Source organism: Antedon mediterranea, chromosome 9, assembly GCF_964355755.1.
Source record: "Antedon mediterranea chromosome 9, ecAntMedi1.1, whole genome shotgun sequence".
NCBI lineage: Eukaryota > Metazoa > Echinodermata > Crinoidea > Comatulida > Antedonidae > Antedon > Antedon mediterranea.
In genome coordinates, this window is record NC_092678.1 from 14828362 (window position 1) to 14851629 (window position 23268).

Here is a 23268-nt window from a genome sequence, read left to right on the forward strand (position 1 = left end):
GTCTGTCTGTCTGTCGGTCTGTTTGTCTGTCGGTCCGGTATCACTATGCATTGTAGCACGCGACTTAATGGCTGTTGGCCTTGTTTTTACATCTATGTGGTATTTATTTGATTATGCTACCATATCATACTCCAAATAAAGATTCCTCCCCTCCCCCTAAAAACCCTTTTGAACAATAAATGCCCGGGGTGTTTAATCAGATACACATGGCAAGTTACTTCTAGCATTCTGAAAAGAACTGTTGAGCTTGACGTTTATATCAAAAATTGTTCTCGTGGACAGCAATAACTAGTACTTGAAATTGAAACAATTTAAAGTATCAGTTATTGCATAACATTACTGTCTAAGGATAAGTTGTGTAGAGAAATGTTTTTTGTTTTAAACATTAGTAATAATATTTTCTGTTCATCTTTTAACCATATTTTCTATTACAATGAATGTAAATATGTATATTTTGAACAATTTGATACCAAATTTAAGTTTCTAGGACCAGTACTTACAGAGATATGAAGATGCCCTGGTATGTGGGTCAAAGGTCAGAAATGGCATTTCTGATCATTTTTTACTAAAATGCCCCATTAGACAAAATATAAATGCATGCCTTCTAAACATTTTGAGACCAAAATTGACTTGTTGCGACCAGTGGTTGCCGAGATACAAGTACCTTTATTTATTTGTTCATATAACCCTTGACCTGACCCTTTGACCTTTTGTAACATTTTTCAAAATGTGTAACAAATAACAAAATATATATTTCGAACAATTTAAAACCAAATTCAAGTGTCTACGACCAGTAGTTACGGAGATAATGCCCTGGGTTGTGGGTCAAAGGTCAGAAATGTCATTTCCGGTAATTTTTAACTAAAATGTCCCATTAGACTGAATATAAATGTATACCCTCTGATCAATTTGAGACTAAAATTACTTCGCTGTGACCAGTGGTTGTTGAGATTTAAAGACATATTGGTGTTTGGTCTTATGACCTTTCACCCTGACATTTTGACCTTTCGCCACATTTTCAAAATGTGTAACCAAGCCAAAAATGATTGTTTGACCACCCTAAACCAATTTCTGAAGTCAAATTCTCTGGACCTCAAAGTGCATACGAAAGGTGATCTAGCTACTAGAGTAAATAGTTTCAGTGTTGTTTTAAGTGTTTATTGGAATTATGGTAAAGGAATTATTAGGTAGGTCTAATATATACTACCACTGTTTACCAGCTTGACTGGTATTGACTCTCTCATGCATGCATTTGAATACGTAAACATGCTGATAGTCAACTTTATAGTGTGTGTATATTTTCGTAAAATGGGAACCTTGAACAAATAAGGAAGACAATGAAAATGTGTGGAATGAAGAAGTGAACCGCTTTTATCTAGAGCTTTATAGATATAAGTCGTAAAAACGATGATTTCAACTCTAGTTTATAAATAATGTATAATGCTACACAGTATTCAATGCAATGATATGTAATTACTAAAAATCTATTTATTTAACTAAAGATTCAATTCCGTCTGCTTGGTAGTCATGCGAAACCTCTTTATTTCCAATGATAACGACCGAGTTCACAAACACTATAGTACTACACTTTATTTGTTTAAGCTACGGTTATTCAAAAGAAAGCGTAACTATTTATGGGTTTAGTAAACGTAGGCATTATACAGTTGGAGTGTCGTGGAATTATAATGTAAGTTGTTAAGCTTCTACTGTTTCTACTCGTTAGTTTTACCCTACATTTATGCTAGTATAAATTATATTCTGAATGTAATGCTAGCATACGTTATTGGTGTTACTTGTGTTAACTATTTTTATATATTTCTCGCCTCTTGTTGGTATGTATTTTCTCTGTTTGGTCAACAGTGTATTTATATTAGTGTGACAATGCCGTAGTCACGATTATTTATGTTTTGATTTCAATTTCATTAATAAGTTGAATATATATCAATGTACAGTTTTACAGTTAAGGGGACAACTACATGTTTTATTCATTCAGGGTATATATTAGGCCTACAGTTATTTTATCTGTTGTGTTGAATTTGAATAGAGAGTCTATAATGTTTGTCTTTTGTACACACCACATCTAAAATAAAACTAATTTGTCAATTTCACAAATTGTAGGTACTTTTTGTGATATCATAGTTTTCCTGACACTTCAGGGTTGGTTTAGTTAGTTAAGTGGCTTCCAGGTACGCGTGCCCTCATTTGGCAAAATTTTTGTTTTCAATCATGCTAACAAATAAACTATGTAGGGCGTTATCGAGTCAATTGAACATACATGAGGATCGGCCTCTCTCCTCCAATACTCTTTACGTTTATCTGGTATTTGTTAAAATATGTTTTTAACAAATAACAGATAAACGTAAATTTATTAAAAACAGTTTTAGAAAGTGCACAATCATATTAACGTTTACATGCTTTTTTATGCAATGTTCCCTAAAAGCCTAATTATTTTCATTGCAAATGTATTAAGACAAAGTCTAAAAAAGGTGCAATAATTATCGCCACCTTAGTTTTAGCCAAGTTAAGCCTCCCCTATCTAATGCATGTTTTGCATCAGTAGAGGTATGATATGCCAGACATGTAATGCCAAGAAGCTCATGAATAATAAGGACTTCCATAGAAATCCCCTAACCCCTGAAAAGGGGTTTTAACCTTGAAACAAAACAAATTATCAAAGTATTCTATATATTTTTTTAAATCAGTTTATATCGGTAAATTTTAGTTGAGCATTTATTTTCCCATCATCAATATTAGTTGACATGGTGAACTGTTAGAAATTTAAATATTAGCTAACCACAGCTGTTTCAACCAATGTAAAATAAATAGAAAAAGTCAAGCGCCCTCAATATTGTCAGACGGCGATATGTGCCTGAGCGTGACGCCGCGCGAGTGGTTGAATCTCGTTCAACTTTCGCGACATTTGCAACTTTTATAACTACACTTTAAATTAATTTAATCAATTTCGTCATAAATATTATAAAACCATTTTTATACTATTTGTTAGAAAATAAGATTCTTAATTACCGATTTTTTGGAAATAGTAAGTAATTAAGCATAACAACAAGTTTACGAAATTATTTACACCCGGAAGTTTTAAAAATTAACATCGATCGGCCTAGCAAATGTAAACAATGGAAAGTTTGAAAAAATGCTTGTCAAATTGTACACTTTTTGTTTTTATTCGTAATTTTCATAAATACTTGGAAAATCTAGGTAAAAGTTTGATTATATATGCTTACATGAGACATTGAATTGTTAGGAGGTGACGGTGAAAATCTCAAGAAATTTTCATTTAAAAACTCGACTGTTTTGTTAAATGCGAAACAGCGTATTTGGCGAGAGGTCGATGAACGCGGCTGATAACCGCTCGCTAGGCTGTACGCAAATAGGCCTAGGTTGTAGCTAGGCCTAGTTGGTACGTATAAGTAGTGTAATCATACTATACATCATTTTAATTTACAATAGAATAAATAATAAGCTTAATTATTATCATTGTATTTATTTCAACTGAATATAATTCATCATAAATGTAAAAATTTAGTAAAACTACTAACTACCAGGCCTAGCTAGGCCCTTAAAATTAAAGCCTATACAAAAATACTCAAACTACTGTATGATAAATATAATATAACATTAAAGGTTGGTAAAATTAAAATTTCTTTTCTTTTTTGTAGGCAACACAGTTTCACGAAAAGGCTTTACGTTCTACTTGCTTCTGTTGTGGAACAAAATTTAAAGAAAAGGATAAAAAATACAACTTAAAAAATATGAAAACCATCACAAATTTGCACTAAATCTAACAAATGTAAAATTACAACCTATATACATTTATACAACCTGCCATTCGCGAATTTTCAATGGATACTGTATACTACCACGCTAACATTTAAATTAACAGGACATGGACCAAATTGCTTGGCATGCTACACTTCAACAACAACTATGACCTGGGCCAAAACTACATTCACAAGTGAAAGAACACACTGGCGTTTAAGGGAACAGTTTTTTGTCTGGTACAGCTGCTCCATAATCTGCTTTTCTTCTTTATATCTTCACTCTTTTTGAAAGTTTATACTAACAAATTTAATTAAATGAACATACCACATAATCAAATAACTGTTTTCTCATCCTAATTTATATACATAGTTTAAAAAGCGCCAATTTTCAATTAAGATTACATCATACATTGTATATTTCTATTCAACAAAATTGTCAGAACTTTCTATTATTTAAATGTCTAAGATAGTCAGATCTTGGGTCCATTCTACAGTCACCACAGATTGACTTTTTCATCACAAAATTTCTGAAATTATAAAATGTATTAATGTGTAAATTAAGTATTTTTTAATTCCATAAAAATATCATACAAGTATTTTTAGCAGAATACAGGCATATTGCACCAGGTGTAATACAGCCTAAGCTACATATGCTTGAGCACCATGCTATTGCATTCATGAGAGAATGGAAGGGGGTCTCTGAGCAAGGCGGGGAGCTAATACATGCCAAACTCAACCGTCACAAAACAGCAGTGTGGATTAGAGTCAAACTTAGACTCATCTGATTTTCACATCTCCAATGATACAAAATGAAATAATAAAACCCAACAAATGCAAGAAAGCCAACAAAGAATGATTCATTAACATTAATGATCATAAAATATTGTACATTTTTAAATGTTAAAGGAATATTGCATTGTATTGATTTCCTTTTAACAATACCTAATGATAATGAATATGTAAAAGTAATACTATAGTATGTCTATATTTCAATTACTAACTAATTACTATTGATTGATAGTACTACTGCTGTACTGTACATGTGTTAGTGATTGATTGTTAAAGTTACAAATTCATAGCATGGTAAACACAATTTAAAATTTACTAGTTCTTGAACAGTAAAATAAACTTACCTATATAGATGGTAGGTATAGGTATTGGTCCAAATCTGTTTAAAATGTTTTAGCCATTTTGGGTTGCCGCTATATAGGTACCTAAAAAATAGTAATAGTAATAGTATAACATTATAATAAGAATTAATTAAAATTAACTTATTAAATTTACTATGGTTGCATACATACTAATTTGAATATGCAGTGATGAGCAAAAACAAATGTTAAAATTCATTATTTATAATAATTGTAATTATTACATACAGGGTAGGCATATATGCCTTATGTCATTGCATAGGGTATATATAACCAGGTATCCTCATAATAAACATTATTTGTAATAAATACTGTAAATATATTAAAAATAAAAATTAATAATAATTAAATAATAATATATAGGCATAGAGCCTCTAGGCCTAATTAGGTAGCCTACTAATACCTAGCCTATTGCTCTAGGCTAGGCTAAATAAGCTGGAAAGCTGCTTCTCTGTAGGCTGCTAGTGCAAGAGAGCACAGGTCTAGCTAGTATATTAAAATAAAAATAGGGCCTATAATATAGGCCTAGCCTACCCAGCCAGTGGTAGTGATTGGTTGTTAATATTGAAAATTAATAGCATGGTAAACACAATTTAAAATTTACTAGTTCTTGAACAGTAAAATAAACTTACCTATAATATAGATGGTAGGTATAGGTATAGGTATTGGTCAAAATCTGTTTAAAATGATTTTTCCACTTCGGGTTGCCGCTATGTACCTAAAAAATAGTAAAACATTACTATAAGAATTAATTAAAATTAGCTTATTAAATTTAATATGGTTGCATACATACTAATTTGAATATGCAGTGATAAGCAAAAACGAATGTTTAAATTCATTATTTATAATATTGTAATTGTAATTATTACATACAGGGTAGGCATATATGCCTTATGTCATTGCATAGGGTATATATAACCAGGTATTCTCATAATAAACATTATTTAAATAAAATACTGTAAATATATTAAAACTAAAAATAATAATAATTAAATAATAATATATAGGCGTAGAGCCTAGACCTAATTAGGTAGTCTACTTATACCTAGCCTATTGCTCTAGGCTAGGCTAAATAAGCTGGAAAGCTGCTTCTCTGTAGGCTGCTAGTGTTAGAGAGCACAGGTCTAGCTAGTATATTAAAATAAAAATAGGGCCTATAATATAGGCCTAGCCTACCCAGCCAGTGGTAGTGATTGATTGTTAATATTGAAAATTAATAGCATGGTAAACACAATTTAAAATTTACTAGTTCTTGAGCAATAAAATAAACTTACCTACTGTATATAGATGGTAGGCTGCTAGGTATTGGTCCAAATCTGTTTAAAATGTTTTTGCCACTTCGGGTTGCCGCTATGTACCTAAAAAATAGTAAAACATTATTATAAGAATTACTTAAAATTAGCTTATCAAATTTAATATGGTTGCATACATACTAATTTGAATATGCAGTGATGAGCAAAAACGAATGTTAAAATTCATTATTTATAATAATTGTAATTATTACATACAGGGTAGGCATATATGCCTTATGTCATTGCATAGGGTATATATAACCAGGTATTCTCATAAGAAACATTATTTAAATAAATACTGTAAATATATTAAACAAAAATTAATAATAATTAAATAATATTAGGCCTATATAGGCGTAGAGCCTAGCCTAATTAGGTAGCCTACTTATACCTAGCCTAATTGCTCTAGGCTAGGCTAAATAAGCTGGAAAGCTGCTTCTCTGTAGGCTGCTGCTAGTGATAGAGAGCACAGGTCTAGCTAGTATATTAAAATAAAAATAGGGCCTATGATATAGGCCTAGCCTACCCAGCCAGTGGTAGTGATTGATTGTTAATATTACAAATTAATAGCATGGTACACAATTTAATATTTGCTACTTCTTGAACAGCAAAATAATCTTACCTATATAGATGGTAGGTATGGTCCAAATCTGCTTAGCCACTTCAGGTTACTGCTCTATATATGTATCTACAATAGTATAACATTAATAATTATTATAACAATTTTATAAAATTAACTTAACTTATTAAATTTAATATGATTGCATACTAATTTGAATATGCAGTGATGAGCAAAACCGAATGTTAATATGATGCTTGTCATTATTTATATTGTAATTATTACATACATATAGGCCTATAATATTCCCTATTGCATACATGTTACATAGGGTATATATAATCCTCATAATATTAAATTTACAGTTTTTGTAATGAATACTGTAAATTTAATAAAACTAAAATTAATTATAATGATTAAATAATATTAAAAATATATAGGCCTAGGCGTAGATCCTGGGCCTAATTTTAATTAGGTAGCCTACTAATACCTATTAGGCTAGTAGGCTAGCCTACTCAAGGCCAGGCTAACTAAGCTGGAAAGCTGCTTCTCTGTAGTAGGCTGCTAGAGAACACAGGTCTAGCAAGGGCCTAGGCCTAGTATTAAAATAAAAATAGGGCCTATAATATTGGTATATGCCTACCCTACCCAGCCAGGCCTAAATAATTAAAATAATGTAACATTTCCAAACTAATTTGGGTCAGCTGTCACATGAAAGGCAGTGTTGCAACTAGAGTAGACATAAGCCTAAGCCTAAAAATGACACAATTTGAAACGGCCATAGCTCAAAAATTCAACCATCACCTCTCGACCATTACTATGTTATAACATTCACAGATAACTAAATTATCATGCAGTACCAAAGAATTAGAGTGAAAATTACATTTTTTAAAGATACGGACAAACAAACATGTACCTAATTTGGAAATGTCACTCACGTGCGTCAATTGGTCTATGCTTGTAATTTATGGTCCACCCTTCCATTAATTTTCAGCGTTACATTCCTTCTTAAAAACAAAACGACAACGTGCTTGTTTCATCCAGGGACTCTTTAATGAATATTCATATTTTTAGCGACCCTTTATTTTTTTATCTCATTCTCATTGGCTGTTTAAAACATGTCTTTAAATGACGTTTGACTCCACTCTGCACACGTGGATTTGTAAGTAATTGTTTATGTATTGTTACTCCAGCGATACGACTTGTAACGTTGAGGGCGCATGACTTAATTCGTATGTTTGAAACAGCTGTGTAACACCTTTAAGACAATATGTATATTTTAGTTTGACTGGTGGGCATATTCACTCTGTCATGAATGTATTTGAATAGGTACTCATACTTTTAGTCAACTTTATATTATATTATTATAGTGTTGTATAGTTTCAGTAAATCGGAAACTGGAACAGACCGGACGGAAATAAACATTTGTGGAATGAAGAAGTGAACGGTATTTGCATAGTCTAGAGCTTTATTGGTAGTACATGATATATAATCCATCAACATGATGATTTCAACTCTAGTTTTATAAATATTTGTATTATGCTACACAGTAGTTAATGCAATGATAGATATTTACTCAAAGTCTATATTCACCTAAATATGAATTAATTTTGGTAGTCATGCGAAAACCCTGAATTTTGAATGATAACGACCGAGTTCACAATCATTATAGGCCTAGTTCTACACTTTATTTGTTTAAACAAGAAGCTACGGTTATGCAGAAAAAAGCATAACTAATCTGTGTGGGTTATTCGGTTGGAGTGTCGTATAATTATATGTAAGTTGTTTAGCTTCTACTGTTTCTATTTGTAAATTTTACACTACATTTATGCTAGTATAAATTGCATTCTGAATGTAATGCAGCATAAGTTATTTTTTTTTTCATTTCTCGCCTCTTGAAGGTATTTATTTTTCTCTGTTTGGCCAACAGTGTATTTATATTATTGTGACGTAGTCAAGCTTATATATGTTTTGATTTCAATTTTATTAATAAGGTTAATATTTTCAATCAATGTGCAGTTTTACAGTTATCGGGACCCAATGTTTAATTAATTCAGGTAATGAATAGATTACAGCTATTTTAGCTTGTATTTTGGCTTTTAATAGAAAGTCTATAATGTCAAGTTTTCCAGTTTGTTTTTCGTGCACACTATCTAAAATAAAAACTAATTCGTCACTTTCACAAACTATAAATACTTTTTATGATAAATATAATTTTCCTCACACTCAGGGTTGGTTTACTTAGTTAAGTGACTTCCGGGTACGCGTGCCCTCATTCGGCAGCATTTTGTTTTCAATCATGCTAAAAAAAGAAATTAGAGAGGGCGTTATCGATTCAATTGAATAGGCCGATGTATGAGGAGATGACGTTATTACCTCCGTCAAGGAGGTTATGTTTTCACCCTGTATGTTTGTGTGTGTGTTTGTGTGTGTGTGTGTGTGTTTGTTTGTGTGTTTGTTGTGTGTTTGTGTGTGTGTGTCTGTGAACAGCCTGGAGGCCACAGTTTTTATCCGATTCTAACCAAATTTGGACACAATGATCTATGCCCAAAAAGCTCGGAAGAGTTAGAATTTGAGGGGGAAAGGTCATAGGTCAAGGTCACGACTAACAAAAAACTAATTTACTGCCTAGAGAACACCGTTTTGATCCGATTCTCACCAAACTTAGCCACAATGATCAATGATACATCATATAATTGTCGTTAAATTTTGAAGGGCCAGGGTCAAAGATCAAGGTCCACAAAAAGCAAAAAAAAATAAATAAAAAAATAATAAAAAAAAAAACCCTCAGTGGGGCTTGAACCAGCGATCTCAACTGTGAGAGGCTGGATACATAACCATTACACCACACTATAATCCACAACTTTGTAGTGTGCAGTTAACATATTTACACTTAGAACTAATACAAAAAAATGTTTAAAAAAAAATATTCATGGGGCATTTTATGTAGGGGAATTTTACAGTAGGCGGAGGTTTGTAAGTAGAAGCAGTGAAAGACCAGCCCAAAGTTAACCTTGGTGTATTTTCATAATTAATTAATTAGATTTCCTTTTATTGTAATAATTAAATTATTCTTAATTAATGAAGGTCATTCTTTTCCTGGTTTCATAATAATTAAATTATTCTTAATTAATGAAGGTCATTCTTTTCCTGGTTTCATAATAATTAAATTATTCTTAATTAATGAAGGTCGTTCTTTTCCTGGTTTCATAATAATTAAAATTATTCTTAATTAATGGAGGTCTTTCTTTGTTTATGGACGTTATTTATTAATATATTTATTTACATTTAGAAGGTGTTATGTAATGGTCCATAATTCGGTATTTCCTTGTTTTCTTTGTAGGAGATTAATTAATCTAATTATTTCGGGTTTCCGTTCTGTCTTTGTTATTATTTTTGATGGTCAATTTTAATTATTATTTCCGCCAGGTGTTTCTTTGTCTCTTAATTATTATTTTTGGCGCGAGGTTCTAGTACGTGGTGAATGACGACAATACTTTTTTTTATGATTTAAGACGGTGTAACAAAGTGAATCGGTTATTGTTGTACTATTTTCCTGTTTTTTTGTCTATTTTTGCGTAGAGTATCTCTTTACAGTATTTCATTATGTCTGGAAGTATATAATTTTCGCAATGGAGTTGTGCAGATACTGTTATAATAATTAGCGATGATGAGGAGACTGTTGTTCCAGGCAGTGATATAGATGATCGTTACATGGAGGCCGAAGAGGTTTCCCCCGCGGGTATAGATGAAGGAGTCAAGAGGAGTAACAGGCCTACAAGTTGTATATTTACGTACGTAGACGAGGTGGAGAGAGAATTTTTGTTGAAAATGGAGCGTTTGACTAAACAACCAGTTGTTTCCTTTTAATTGTTTGCAGTACTTCCCGTTTAGGTATAATAAATTATTTTTCTGGCCCGTATTTTTGATTTGTCCTTTCACTACATCTCTCCATTTTTCCCTTTGTTGTTTTAATTAAGGTGTTTCCTGGGTCCATGTTTTCCGTTTGGTCGAAGGCTAAATCTAATGGTCACTGTTGTGGGAAGGTCTTCCTAATTATTTAAGGGTTGTTTGACCAATCTTAATAGCGGACACATTTCCTAAAGGAAGTTCTAAATACCTTTGTTTGCATATATTTTTTAATTTAATTAGTGTCATGGGATGGTATAAAAACGTAAGTGTGGGTAATTTTTCATTCGCTTACTTACTGATTATCTAAGACTTATTACTGATTTTTTTTTTACAATGGCTCATTACGTATCATCATCATCATCTTCCGATTCTAACGATAGCTTGTTTATCGAATGCCAGAGAGCAGTTGAAGCTATCATTAGTTTATCGCGGAATAATGTCGAAAATATCGATACCGACGATGTTATCCCCGATATTGGACTACTAGAAGATTTCGTATTTAATGACCAGGATCTTGATTTGGATGTTAGCCAGAGTGTTTCTGAAGCCGATAGCCTCTCATTTTCGGATATTTGCAATAATGCTATTGAGATAGTGCAGGAGCTATCGGCTAATTTGTGTATTGATGACGTAGAAGTAAGTGTTTGTTTATTTTATTTTTTACGTAATATTTATTTTACCGTGTATAATTCTTAAAAGTAGATTGTGTGTAACCGAACGTGTGTTTACAGCGTTTTACGGCTTCTTTGTGTTTCTTTCTAATTTATTTATTTATTTTTTAATTTTTTTTTTACCGTGTATATCTCATAAAGTAGTAGTTTATGTAATTGGGGCATTTACAAAGTGTTTCTGCATTTACAGTTTATTTACGTTTTCCTTTCTAATTTATCTATTTATTTTTTTTTTTTGTACGGTGTTGGTGCTCACACCAAATGTTTGAGATTGAGAGGAAATGTCGAGATTAATGATTCAGTGGAGTCTTCGATTATTGAGGTAACTATCGTTTTATTTTCTTTACTACTGTTGTTGTTGTTGTTGTTGTTGTTTTTCTCTTTTTGTTTTCAGCCTGTACCCATACAATACGGAAGGGGCGTTAATAGATAGAGGCTCAGAATCGAAGACGGAGAAGAATTTGCCGATATTCATACTGTTGAAGACGAGGACCTTAATCTTGATGAGGTAGAGTTGAATCACTTCTGTAGAATCATTCAATTAGCTGATAGGTTTAACCAACGTTTTAACGCGCCTATTAGCGATTTTTTAGTTAATTTTTTTAATATTGATCATTTAAGTTTAGAGGTGTTTCTGCCCACACTGTATCGAATTTTCGAGCATGTCGTCGATAATCTCTGCATTAACGTGCATGTCGACGACATGCTTCGAATAGTCATACAGGCTGAGGGGTTAGATTCACCTATCTCTATCCCTTTTGGACGGAGGGGCCATCTTACGGCTGACGTTATTTTTGCAGCCATTATGAAGGTCCTTCAGTCCAAAACGGATATTTTTTTATTAATAACAAGTTTAAATTTAACGTTCTCCATATGAGAATGCCTAGGGGAGGGGGTATTAGAAGAAACGGTATCGACATACTGCTTAACACTCAAAGTATAATTAAGATTAAGAATGATGATAACGAAACTATCTGCTGCGCACGCGCAATTGTTACGGGTATTTCCATGCTCGAAGACAAAATTAACAACGTGGTTAGATGGAATAACGTTAGACAAGGTAGGGGTCAGCAAAAAATAGCCGCCCTTCATTTACTTAGAGATTCGGGGGTTAGGGAGCATACTTGCGGCATCGAGGAAATAAAAAAGATGCAATCAAAATTACAAATTATCAAATTATTGTCATTTCAAAAGACAATTTAAATTTTTAGTCATTTTAGCGGCGATTTTCGAAAAAAGCAGATATATCTTTATCATCATTCTAATCATTACGATCTCATAACCACAATGACAGGTTTTCTAAAAATTGGTTATTTCTGCAATAGGTGTTTTAAGGGGTATAATCACAAGTACCAACACAATTGTCAATTTACGTGCGTGCTGTGCAAGCACAACGACTGCCCCTCTTCTAATTCTTTTGTAAATAGAGAGAGTAGAATAGAGTGTAAAGAATGTAAAAGATTTTTTAAGGATACGCAATGTTTCACCAATCATAAAAAATCTCCTGATTCTAAAAAAGTTTCAGTATGTGACAAAATTAAAAATTGTTCAACTTGTAATAGGATCGTTCAAAAAGATCACAATTGTCAAAACCGTTTTTGTAGAATTTGTCGGACTTTCGTTTCATACGATCATCAATGCTACATGGAACCGGTTGTAGCCCCTAAGCATAATGAAAAAAAGTTTAAGAATCAGGAGGCCCGTAACAGAGCTGTCACTAAATATTTGTTTTTTGATTTCGAATGCACGCAAGATACAGGCGAACACAAACCAAATTTATGCGTTCTTCAAAAAACTTGTCTTAATTGTATCGACGGTGCTAATGATTCCGCCGATTGTGACGTGTGTGGGGAGAAATCAATGGTTTTTCACAGGGGGTCTGCATGCGTAGATTTCTGCAATTACGTATTCAAAGATTACAAATATAACGATAATATTACGTGTATCGCTCACAACTTCAAGGGTTATGATAGCTACTTCGTGCTCAACTACCTGTACAAAAACTCCATTGTACCGGATGTAATTGCTCGCGGTGGTAAACTTATTTCGATTAGGACTAAAGAAACGAACATTCGATTCATCGATTCCCTTTCATTTCTGCCCATGCCTCTATCCAAATTGCCCAAAACTTTTGGCATCTCCGAACTTAAAAAGGGTTACTTTCCTCATTATTTCAATTCTGTAGAAAATCAAAATTACGTAGGTCCTTACCCCGATTCTTCAAATTATTCCCCCGATAAAATGACTACTTCATGTCGAAAATCTTTCTTTAAATGGTACAACCAGAAAATTGAAAGTAGTCAATTATTTGATCTTCAAAAAGAACTCGTCGAGTATTGTATCAGCGATGTAGATATTCTCAGAAAGTGTTGTCTTACTTTTAGACATCTTTTTTTGAAAATGACTATATCGCCGAAAAACCCTCTACTCGGCGGTGTTGACCCCTTTTCAAATAATTTAATGACAATTGCCTCAGCGTGTAACCACGCATTTTCAGGAAATTTTTTTAAGCTATCCGCCATCGCTCTATTTCCACCATCAGGGTATCTAACAACCGTTAACCATTCTCATTCTAGCATGGAATGGTTGTGTTACGATTCGCATAAAAGGGGGGACTTTATCCATCATGCCAGAAATGGAGGGGACAAAATGTTTGGACCTGACTTTGTCGACGGCGCATGTTTAGAAAATAAAATAAATTTCGAATTTATGGGTTGTTTATTCCACGGGTGCCAAGATTGTTATAGACCCGATTCCATTAATCCCTTCAATAACGAGACCATGTTGGAATGCTTTGTCAAGACAAGCAAGAAATCACGGTTTCTGAAGAAACAATTTCCAGATTTCGAGTACGTCGAAATTTGGGGGCACGAATGGAAACGGATCAAACAATCGTTGGCCCCAAACATTAAATCTATCGTCTCCAAAGTTCCTTTAATTAGGCAAACTTTGAATCCAAGAGACGCGTTTTTCGGTGGGAGGACTAATGCCAGTTGTTTGTTCTATAAGGTAAAACCGGGTGAAGAAATTAATTACATCGATTATACTTCCTTGTACCCTTATGTAAATAAATACGGTACCTACCCCGTAGGGCATCCTGAAATCAATGATCGCAACGACATGTCCACAGATATCAACGATTATTTCGGCTTGATAAAGTGTACAATCGAAGCGCCTAAAAAATTATTTCATCTGGTCTTACCTTATAGATCAAACGGTAAATTAATGTTTGTTCTCTGTAGAACATGCGCCGATTCTCAACAACAAACCGCTTGCAATCATTCCGGTACAGATAGAAAATTTACAGGTTCTTGGGCAACGATCGAAGTCGCTAAAGCCGTGGAAGTTGGGTACGAGATACGTACAGTTCCCGTAGTATGGCACTTTAAAAATAAAAGCGCGTACTCTGCAGATTCTCCCTCGTCCGGTCTATTTGCCTCTTACATTAACACGTTTTTAAAATTGAAACAAGAAGCTTCGGGTTGGCCTGAATGGTGTAAAACGCCCAAAGATAAACAAAAATACATTTCGGACTATCGAACCGTAGAAGGTATCGACCTGAATCATGACAACATTGCGTAAAATCCTGGGCTTCGATCTCTGGCCAAATTAATGCTAAATAGTTTTTGGGGTAAATTTGGCCAGCGTGAAAATCTCACGAGAAATAAATATACGCAAGATCCTAACGAGGTTTACGATATTTTATCGAACCCTGGGATAACCGTTCACGACATAAATTTTGTTAATGATGATCTGGTGGAGGTAAAATACGAGGACGAGGAACAATTTGCTGCAGTTAACCGAAAGGTTAACGTTGTCATTGCCGCATTTACCACAGCATTAGCGCGTTTAAAATTGTACGAACTGTTGGAGCAATTACAGGAGGGCGTCCTGTATTACGATACCGACAGCGTAATCTACGTATCAAAATCCGGATTTTGGGACCCTCCCCTGGGCGATTATTTGGGTCAGTTAACGACCGAGGTCGATCCTAAAGATGGTAAATTCATCGATTCCTTCGTTTCTGGGGGGCCTAAGAACTACGCCTATAAATTGGATACGGGGAAGACCGTTTGTAAAGTTAAGGGTTTTACCCTTAACTTTACAAACGCTCAGAAAATTAATTTTGACACCGTCTCCAATATGGTAAGGGGTGTTGGCCCCGATACAATTAAGACAGTTGAGAAGAATCGCATAACGCGCAAGCCAAAAACACGAAAGATAGTCAACGAAACATCGACTAAAGACTATCGAATCGTGTACGACAAAAGAATTATTATCGAAAATTATCGCACAGTTCCTTACGGTTATGTTTGGTGAATCAATGCAATAAATTTCTTTTTAAAAATGTAAACAAATTTTGTTATAGATAATGTTTTGTTACTCTTTATAAATTTGTTACCGTTCCACCCTTTTCGTAGTTTAAGCAAAATATAATTGTAGTTTTAATGTAAATATATTTATATAAATAATGTTTATACCTGTTTTATAAAGTCGATTTTGTAGATAAAGTAAATAATTATATTTCGTAATTTTAATTTAAATATTTTTCCACTTGAATTCTTATGTCGATACCGTTTCTCTTTTTGTAGATTAAAGATGATATGAAACGATTCCAAAAAGTTTGATTTTATGTTTTCAACACGTAGTATATACTGTTACATACAGCTGACTGTTAGAGTACATTTCAGAGATGACGATGACGCATAGAAAACAGCCCTAAGAAATGAAAAAAAATCCGCCTGTGACGTCACAACCGGAAACTTTTGTACAGGAGGAGATAGGAATTTTTGGGTTAATCGTCCACTGCGCCAAAACTATTTCGATATTAACTTATCCGCTTTACAGTTTCATTCTTAAATCATTAATACATCGTAAATCGTTGAAATTATGGAATATTTCCTTCATTTTTTTTATATAAATTGATTTTTAATTTCGTTTTTCACGCTCATTTTCTCCGAAACATTCAGTCAAACCCTACACAAGCTAGGTACACGAACCGATAATACGCATGCGTCAGATACACTTTCTCGACTCGTTCGTTTGTTGTGTATGGACGCCATTTATTTTTTCAATCGCTAGATAGCTTTACGTTTTATTTCTACTATATACTATCTAATGTTTACAATAATTTTAAATGGATAGCGATATGTCGTCCTTATCGTCCTCGGCATCAGCCGAAGATGAGCATGATATTGTTGAAGTGAATTGGAGAGGAGTGTTTGAAAACGATCCAAGGGTGCCCGCTGGTGGAGCGGAGGGAGAAGTGGGCCTACTCGGCGGCGATGCTGCACACCACCGAGATCGGGCTAGAGCACATGGATTCGCAGCGATGGGCCTACCACAAAATCTTTATTTGAGACAAGGACGAGATTGGTAGGTATATTTATTTGTAAGTAAGTAAAGTGGTAGTCTAGGTTTGGGGATAAAAGTACTGTATAATTAATAAGGCCTAAAACTATATATAGGCCTAGCCTAGCTAGTAGTAGGCCTAGCTAGTATTAATAATAATATCCTAGGCCTCCTAGTACTAGGCCTAGACTCTAGAGTACTACTAGGCTAGGGAGTCCCTAGGCTAGTAGGCCTAGCTAGTAGGCCTAGCTAGTATAGTAATATATAAATGCTTTATTTTAGGGCTAGTAAGTAGTAGAGTAGGCGTACTACTAACTAGTCTACTAGCCTAGCTAGGCCTAGACCTTCATATTTTAAGAAGTGAGACATTCTAACAACATAATCATATTCCTTCTTTTTCTACTACAGGTGTGGGTGTGGAAACTGTGTTGTAGAGGAGATGTGGGAAAATAGATATTGTTGTCAAGAAGTAAGCAGTGTTAAATTATGTTTTAAAATAAAATTGCTCCATATTAAAACTGTCATAACCATACATTTTTTATGATTGATAGTAAATAAATTCCATTAGTGAAAATATCACTTTTTTTTTAAATAAACAGGTAGAGAAAATAATGGATAAAAATAAGGAAAATGAACATAATGGATGTATCACCACCCATCCCTGGTTCCAAGCTGCCATTCTTAATCCGGCAACCCTCCAAATTGCGTATTGGCAGTATGCATCTCAATATGATGAACTCGTTGTGGAAGGAAGAAAAGAAAGGTAAACACCATGTTTTTGCAGTATAGTAATTTGTAACTGATTTGCCTTTATTTTTATTCAAAAAATCATTTTCTACAAGGTATTTTTGTTTGCACACGAAATACAGGTATACAGCGTATCGACAGTTTGTGCGTTGGTGTTGGAGGTATCTTGGGCGAGACAGGCGTGTCCCAATTACATCCTGTGTAATAAATAAAATCAGAGAAGCTTTTCCTGACCCTGAACAAAATTATACAGGATTTACATATCCTCGATTGGATGAAGACTAGTTTAGTTTATTTTATGAATTAACACTCCATATAAATACAAATCTATGTACAGTAGTTCCTGCCGTATAAAAATAAATGTACAGTAGTTACCTTATGAATAAATACCTGTTTTTTTTTTGTGAACAACAAAAGCATGCATGTCAAAATACAATGAACTAAAACAAAGGAATAAATTAACAACTAAACAATTCTTTTTCTCCGAGATATAAAATCAGTGATCAAGGTAGTGATAAAATAAAAATATTCTAAATTTATGACACAAGTTCTGTGAAGCAGTGTAAAGTTAATGCTTAAATCTAGAGATTAACTTTGCAACAAAGTCTGTCTTGTCTGGTTTTGGCAGTTTTTCTGTAATTGTACCAGGATCACACATCATTTCTGCCGTGTAATATGATCCTTTTGTATTAGTTTTGGCCATATACATCGCCATTTCAATGGTGTTGATGGCATAAACTGCAAAGACAAAAATATTACTGTTTAATGTAATAGGATATTTAACTATTTTATAAATTAGCAAAATGTGGGATCAACAAGATGTTTTTTGGCCACCCAGTCCTTTTTTGCCCGGGAATACCACAAAGAGTGTTCTGTGTCCCCTTTTTTGTTGACCCTTTGTGGCCTGCCAACATTCTCATTGCAATGCAAGGCTGCAAGGTAGGTTCTGAAGTAAATGCACAATATAGAATTACAACACATTACATTGATTGTTAAAGGCTTCAGGCTTAATTAGTGTAAATCATAGATTATAAAGACCTTACTTAATTGGTTCTCTATCATTAAATTATACAATATGCTATTCTATCAAATTATACCTTGCAAGCATGCCCTTAAACCGGAAATGGTGCATTTTTGGCGCAAAATGATTAATAATTTGATGAAACGATTCATTTGAATAAGTCTGGATAGTCGGTGACAACTGCTTAATAGATCTCAACAAATAAGGTGAATTCAGGATGTTTGAAACTACTTCTTCGGCTTTTGAATCTGGAAAAAAAAAATATAAATTTTAGCAAAATAAAAAAAAACTGTCGATAATCTTCACCAAAATCAATACTACAACTTACTTGGTTGAATGTAGTCTCGAGGTTCCAGCTCTCCATGAAGGCATTTGGGATATAGTGTGATTTCGTGATTATGAATACCCCGTATGTGATTATATATGCTTTGGAATTTTTGCTTCCTCTACCTTTTTTGTAACAGTGAAGGGGCCTTGCCATTTACTGTCTAACTTACTATTTCCTACTGGAAGGAATATCAACACTTTGTCCCCTTCTACAAATTATCTATCAATAGCATTCTTGTTATATTTGTGGGACATAATTTCTTGTTGTTCAAGTTTGTTTACATTAGCATCTTTCATTAATTCCTCAATTTTTTCTCTTATTTGTAACATGTATTTGATAATATCAGTAGATGTTTCTTCATCTTCTACCCAATTACTTTTGAGTAAACTCAAGGGTCCCCTCACCTCTCTACCATAAAGCAATTTAAAAGGTGAATGGCCCGTCGCTTTACTAGGAACTTCTCTGTATGCAAACAGAAAGGGGGTATGTAGTTATCCCAATTTTTTCTTTGCTTAACTGTAAGTAGGTATCCCAATAAAAAAATTCAGATTAATTTTTTTACATTTTCTTTCAGTTAACCATAAAGAACTTAATGTAATTAGCATTTTGCGATTTAAATGATTGAAATCCGATTACCCGTTCTAAAGTTATGGTTATTTAAAGTGGTAAAAAAATATACGATTTTTTGCCTAAAAATGGTGTTTTTTGCAGTTGAAATTGGAAGCATTTTTAAAAGGTTATAACTTTTACAATAATTAGTTAAAAGTTTTGAATTTTGTTAAACCTATAGATATCACAGAGTTGTACAACTCTATTTTTTTTGGAGCCTCAACGAAACCTATTTTTTAAATTATTGGTCCGCAAAGTGGTAGGAAAGCATTTAACGCCCATTTTTGCTGGAATTCCCTAAAAAATGAAAAAACTGCAATTTTTCAATGATCTGTAACTTTTGAACTACTGTACTAATTCATTTAATTTTTTTTGTACTTGTTAGAATGTAGTGTATATTTCATTAATAAATATATTTTAGATGTGTATATGAAAAAAAAAAATTTTTTTAATGGTGAAATTTAAAATTATAAAAAGAAAAAATGAAAAAGTATGTTAAAAACGGTGTGTACTGTTTCCTTTCTTTTACACTAATTTTCGGTAAGTATAATTATTAGAATATTTTAATATACTTTATATTTATAATTTCAATCATAAATACTATTATATATAACTTTTGAATACGTAAAACAAGATTTTAGGCCCATATGATTATGACACCAAATCTAAGCTAAGTAAGATATGCTCTTTTTAACGCACAATATGGGTCAAAATAAACTCATTTAAAATAATCAATGTTAATTAAAACAATTAATTGTTTACCTGAATAGTATATATAACATTATAAAAATTGTTTTCTTTTCGTATTACGTTATTAAATTGAAATACGGAGCTAAAGTTTAGGCCAAGTCACGGCTTACTCGCGATCAGTAGTCGCTCCGTTAAAGTATTTCGGTCGCAGTTAATGACTTTCGGCCGCCGTATACAGAGTCAAATTTAACGTTGGTAAATTAGCTTAATAAATTTCCTCGGTACATTTTAACCTAACGCATTTGCATTGTATACTTGCATAATAAATCTTCCGCACATTACATCAATTTTAAGTTGTTAAATTAATGTGTAAAACCAGATATTCTACGACGGAAAAGGACCACGGCTGTTTCATAGCGACATAAAGTAGTGAGCCCTCAGGCGGCGAAATTGAAATATTTTTTAAATTGGGGGCGCTATACGCACGTGGGCGCACGTTGTTTTTTTCCGCGAAAATATATTACATCATCTTTCATGAACGAATCAGACGCCTTATTTGCTTAAATCGTTGAGATTTTTCATGAATATTCATTAGAGTGACCTGGATTTTGTAGGAATCGATTTTGTGGGACGTGCAGTTTGAAGCATGTGATGGTGGTGAGTAGTTGAAATTGGTTGAGTATTTTTATGTTTTTTTGTTGTTTTTTTTAATGGTTATGGCAAAAATGGCACTGCGTGTCTATTGAATTTTTTTAAGATGCAAAGTGTACATTTTTTGATACATGAATAGTAAAAGGAACCAACAGTATTAAAATTGTTTTAACGGCAAAGCTAGTTCTAGTTCACCAACGCCTCAAGAACCACTATCCTATAGCTATAAAAAAACCACGTGTGGCCGCCTAGGCTATAATGATGGATTCTGTATTTTAAGAAAAGTTGATAAGACATTACAATAACAATACAAGTATAAACCATTAAAATCAACTGCACTGTGGCCTGCCTAGCCTCTATCTAGCTATAGGCCTTTTTAGGCCTAGGCCTACAGTAGGTCTAGCATTTTTAGGCATACTAGGCCTATTATTAACTAAGCCTAGGCCTAGCCTTTTTAGGCCTAGGTCTAGCAATGTTAGGCCTAGTTAGCCTAGTACTTACTACTTAGTCTTTTTTAGGCTAATTTTTTTTTGTGGCGTTAACCACTATTTATTCATTTCATCTTCAACAGATTAATACAATTATTTCTAATAATAACTATTTCATTTTTATTCTTACTTTTGTTTGGTTTATATATATATTATTACAGAACATTGATATTTCTTTTTCTGTTAGCCACCTTTTTTCATAACTTTCTAATATTTTTTTTTGTTCTATAATTCTCAACCTCTAAAAACACATAACTAATAAATGTAGAGTATACATTTACTAATGTTATATAATTATTTTCGGTTTTTTGATTATACCCTATATACAGACTATACATAATTTTAAAATAAATATGAATATAAAAAATAACAAAAATATTAAAAATGCTTTTCTTACTCCTGTGTCTAGTTTATGTCTCATGGTTATATTTGTTTGCATATCTTCTCGTGCGTTACTTATGTTGCGTTGCGTTTCTTTTTTGTTTCAATATTAATTTATACAATTTTGTAAATTCATACAAGATAAAATGAAATCGCCTATGGGTATTATACAACAATATTATGTAAATGTCTATTTTTAGGCTAATTACTATCAACAGTTAAACCTGCATCCTTGCCAAGTACTCCTCAGTTTACTCTTCAACATCTATGTATTTAAAAAAAATATAGTGAAATAAAATTAATTTAGTGTTTCTTACACTTACAGGTATAATTGAACTGTCACAAATCTGTTATTTAATCAAAACAATTATTAAATCAAGTTAAAATTATTTTCATACCTTTTTTTTTCCTTTTAGGTTGAACAACTTTCGCTTGGACGTCTGGCTGACAGAATGTTATATGTGATTTCATCACTGATAAGGCTTGGGCAAGGCCACTTCTCATGCCACCAACTACTCTCTTTCTCCTGTTGAATGATGCATGGATGAGCTCACCGCCCTGTTCACTATGCAAGCCAAGACCGACTTTCAAACGCCGCAACTGGTCAACAACATGATGTTCCAACATGTGAAGTTTTGGAGTTATAGAAAATCCATTTTCACGATAAGTTTTTAAAAATTCTTGGATGTTTAATTCTTGAAAAACAAAAAGCAATGTATTGTTTTTTTTTATCTCTTTATTGGTTCATAACAAGAACAGGAGAATTTGAGTGGAGTAAGAATGTAAGAAAAAGAACGCTGAAAATAGTAATATGGTCACCTGTTCCGTTTAAATAAAAACACACCATCTAAGATCGCACTCGAAGAGGCTCAGAGAAAGAGAATAGATGGCAATTGATGACATACTGAGTGGCGAACACAAGTGAGTCGTGCAATGTTTAACAACGTTTAGCATTTAAGATGATGATGATGATTGGTTCATCAATGTTGGTCATCTATTTTAATGGTTACGGCAAAAATGGCACTGTGTGTCTATTGAATTTTTTTTCTATTGATCATCTATTTTTTTAAACTTACCAACATTGTTGATTTCATCATCGGTCATGGATTGTGTGTGATTAATATTTCCATGAATGTTGGCGAATTGTGTAAATAATGAACAAAATTTGAACTTGGCTGTTTTTGCCTTTTCTTCTAGACGCTTTACATGGGCGATGGGAATGTCAAACTCGGTTTCTGCTAGTTGTCTGACCGGCTCTTCAACCAACTGATGGATAACTTTTTCCTGTAAGTAAATCAATAACACTTAAGCTTCACAATATATTATAATTTTTGTTATTATTATTATTATCACACTTATGTTTTATCATTTCTCTTTTCTTTATGGCATTTAATAAGACAGCAACACAATTTCCCAAGTTGGGATGAATAAAGTTTCCTTGTATCCTTGTATAATAATAAAATAACATGAAAAAAAGGAAAACTTCCAATGTAATAACTGTACCTTGCAGCATTTATGGACATGGTTTCCAATAAAACTCTTCCCATTGTATGCCTGTCTGGCTACACCATGCTGGCCTAAAACATTATCAAGTCCAGCAACAAGTGGCCCACATCCATATTTCAATCCAGTGTTCAAATTTT

At 33.1% G+C, this 23268-nt stretch overlaps 1 protein-coding gene and 2 long non-coding RNA genes across 4 annotated transcripts; 2 read left to right on the plus strand and 1 right to left on the minus strand.

Annotated features, from left to right (window-relative positions):
- Positions 1–5061: 5061 nt before the first annotated feature.
- LOC140058977 (uncharacterized) lies at positions 5062–8022 on the minus strand. Of its 2 annotated transcripts, none has more exons than XR_011847088.1 (4): positions 7692–8022; positions 6839–6904; positions 6203–6282; positions 5062–5642 (listed from the first exon to the last, which is right to left on the minus strand). It is a non-coding gene; the product is annotated as an uncharacterized lncRNA (long non-coding RNA). The 2 variants fall into 2 exon arrangements; XR_011847089.1 differs by having other exon boundaries at positions 6199–6282.
- An 8485-nt stretch (positions 8023–16507) lies between these two features.
- Positions 16508–17533, plus strand: LOC140059489 (uncharacterized). The gene is made up of 3 exons (XM_072105417.1): positions 16508–16734; positions 17119–17179; positions 17310–17533. The coding sequence occupies exons 1-3, from the start codon at positions 16508–16510 to the stop codon at positions 17475–17477; spliced, it is 456 nt and encodes a 151-aa protein (XP_071961518.1). The 3' UTR covers positions 17478–17533.
- A 3209-nt stretch (positions 17534–20742) lies between these two features.
- Positions 20743–22911, plus strand: LOC140059056 (uncharacterized). Its single transcript, XR_011847103.1, has 3 exons — positions 20743–20762; positions 22042–22546; positions 22823–22911. It is a non-coding gene; the product is annotated as an uncharacterized lncRNA (long non-coding RNA).
- The last annotated feature ends 357 nt before the right edge of the window (positions 22912–23268 follow it).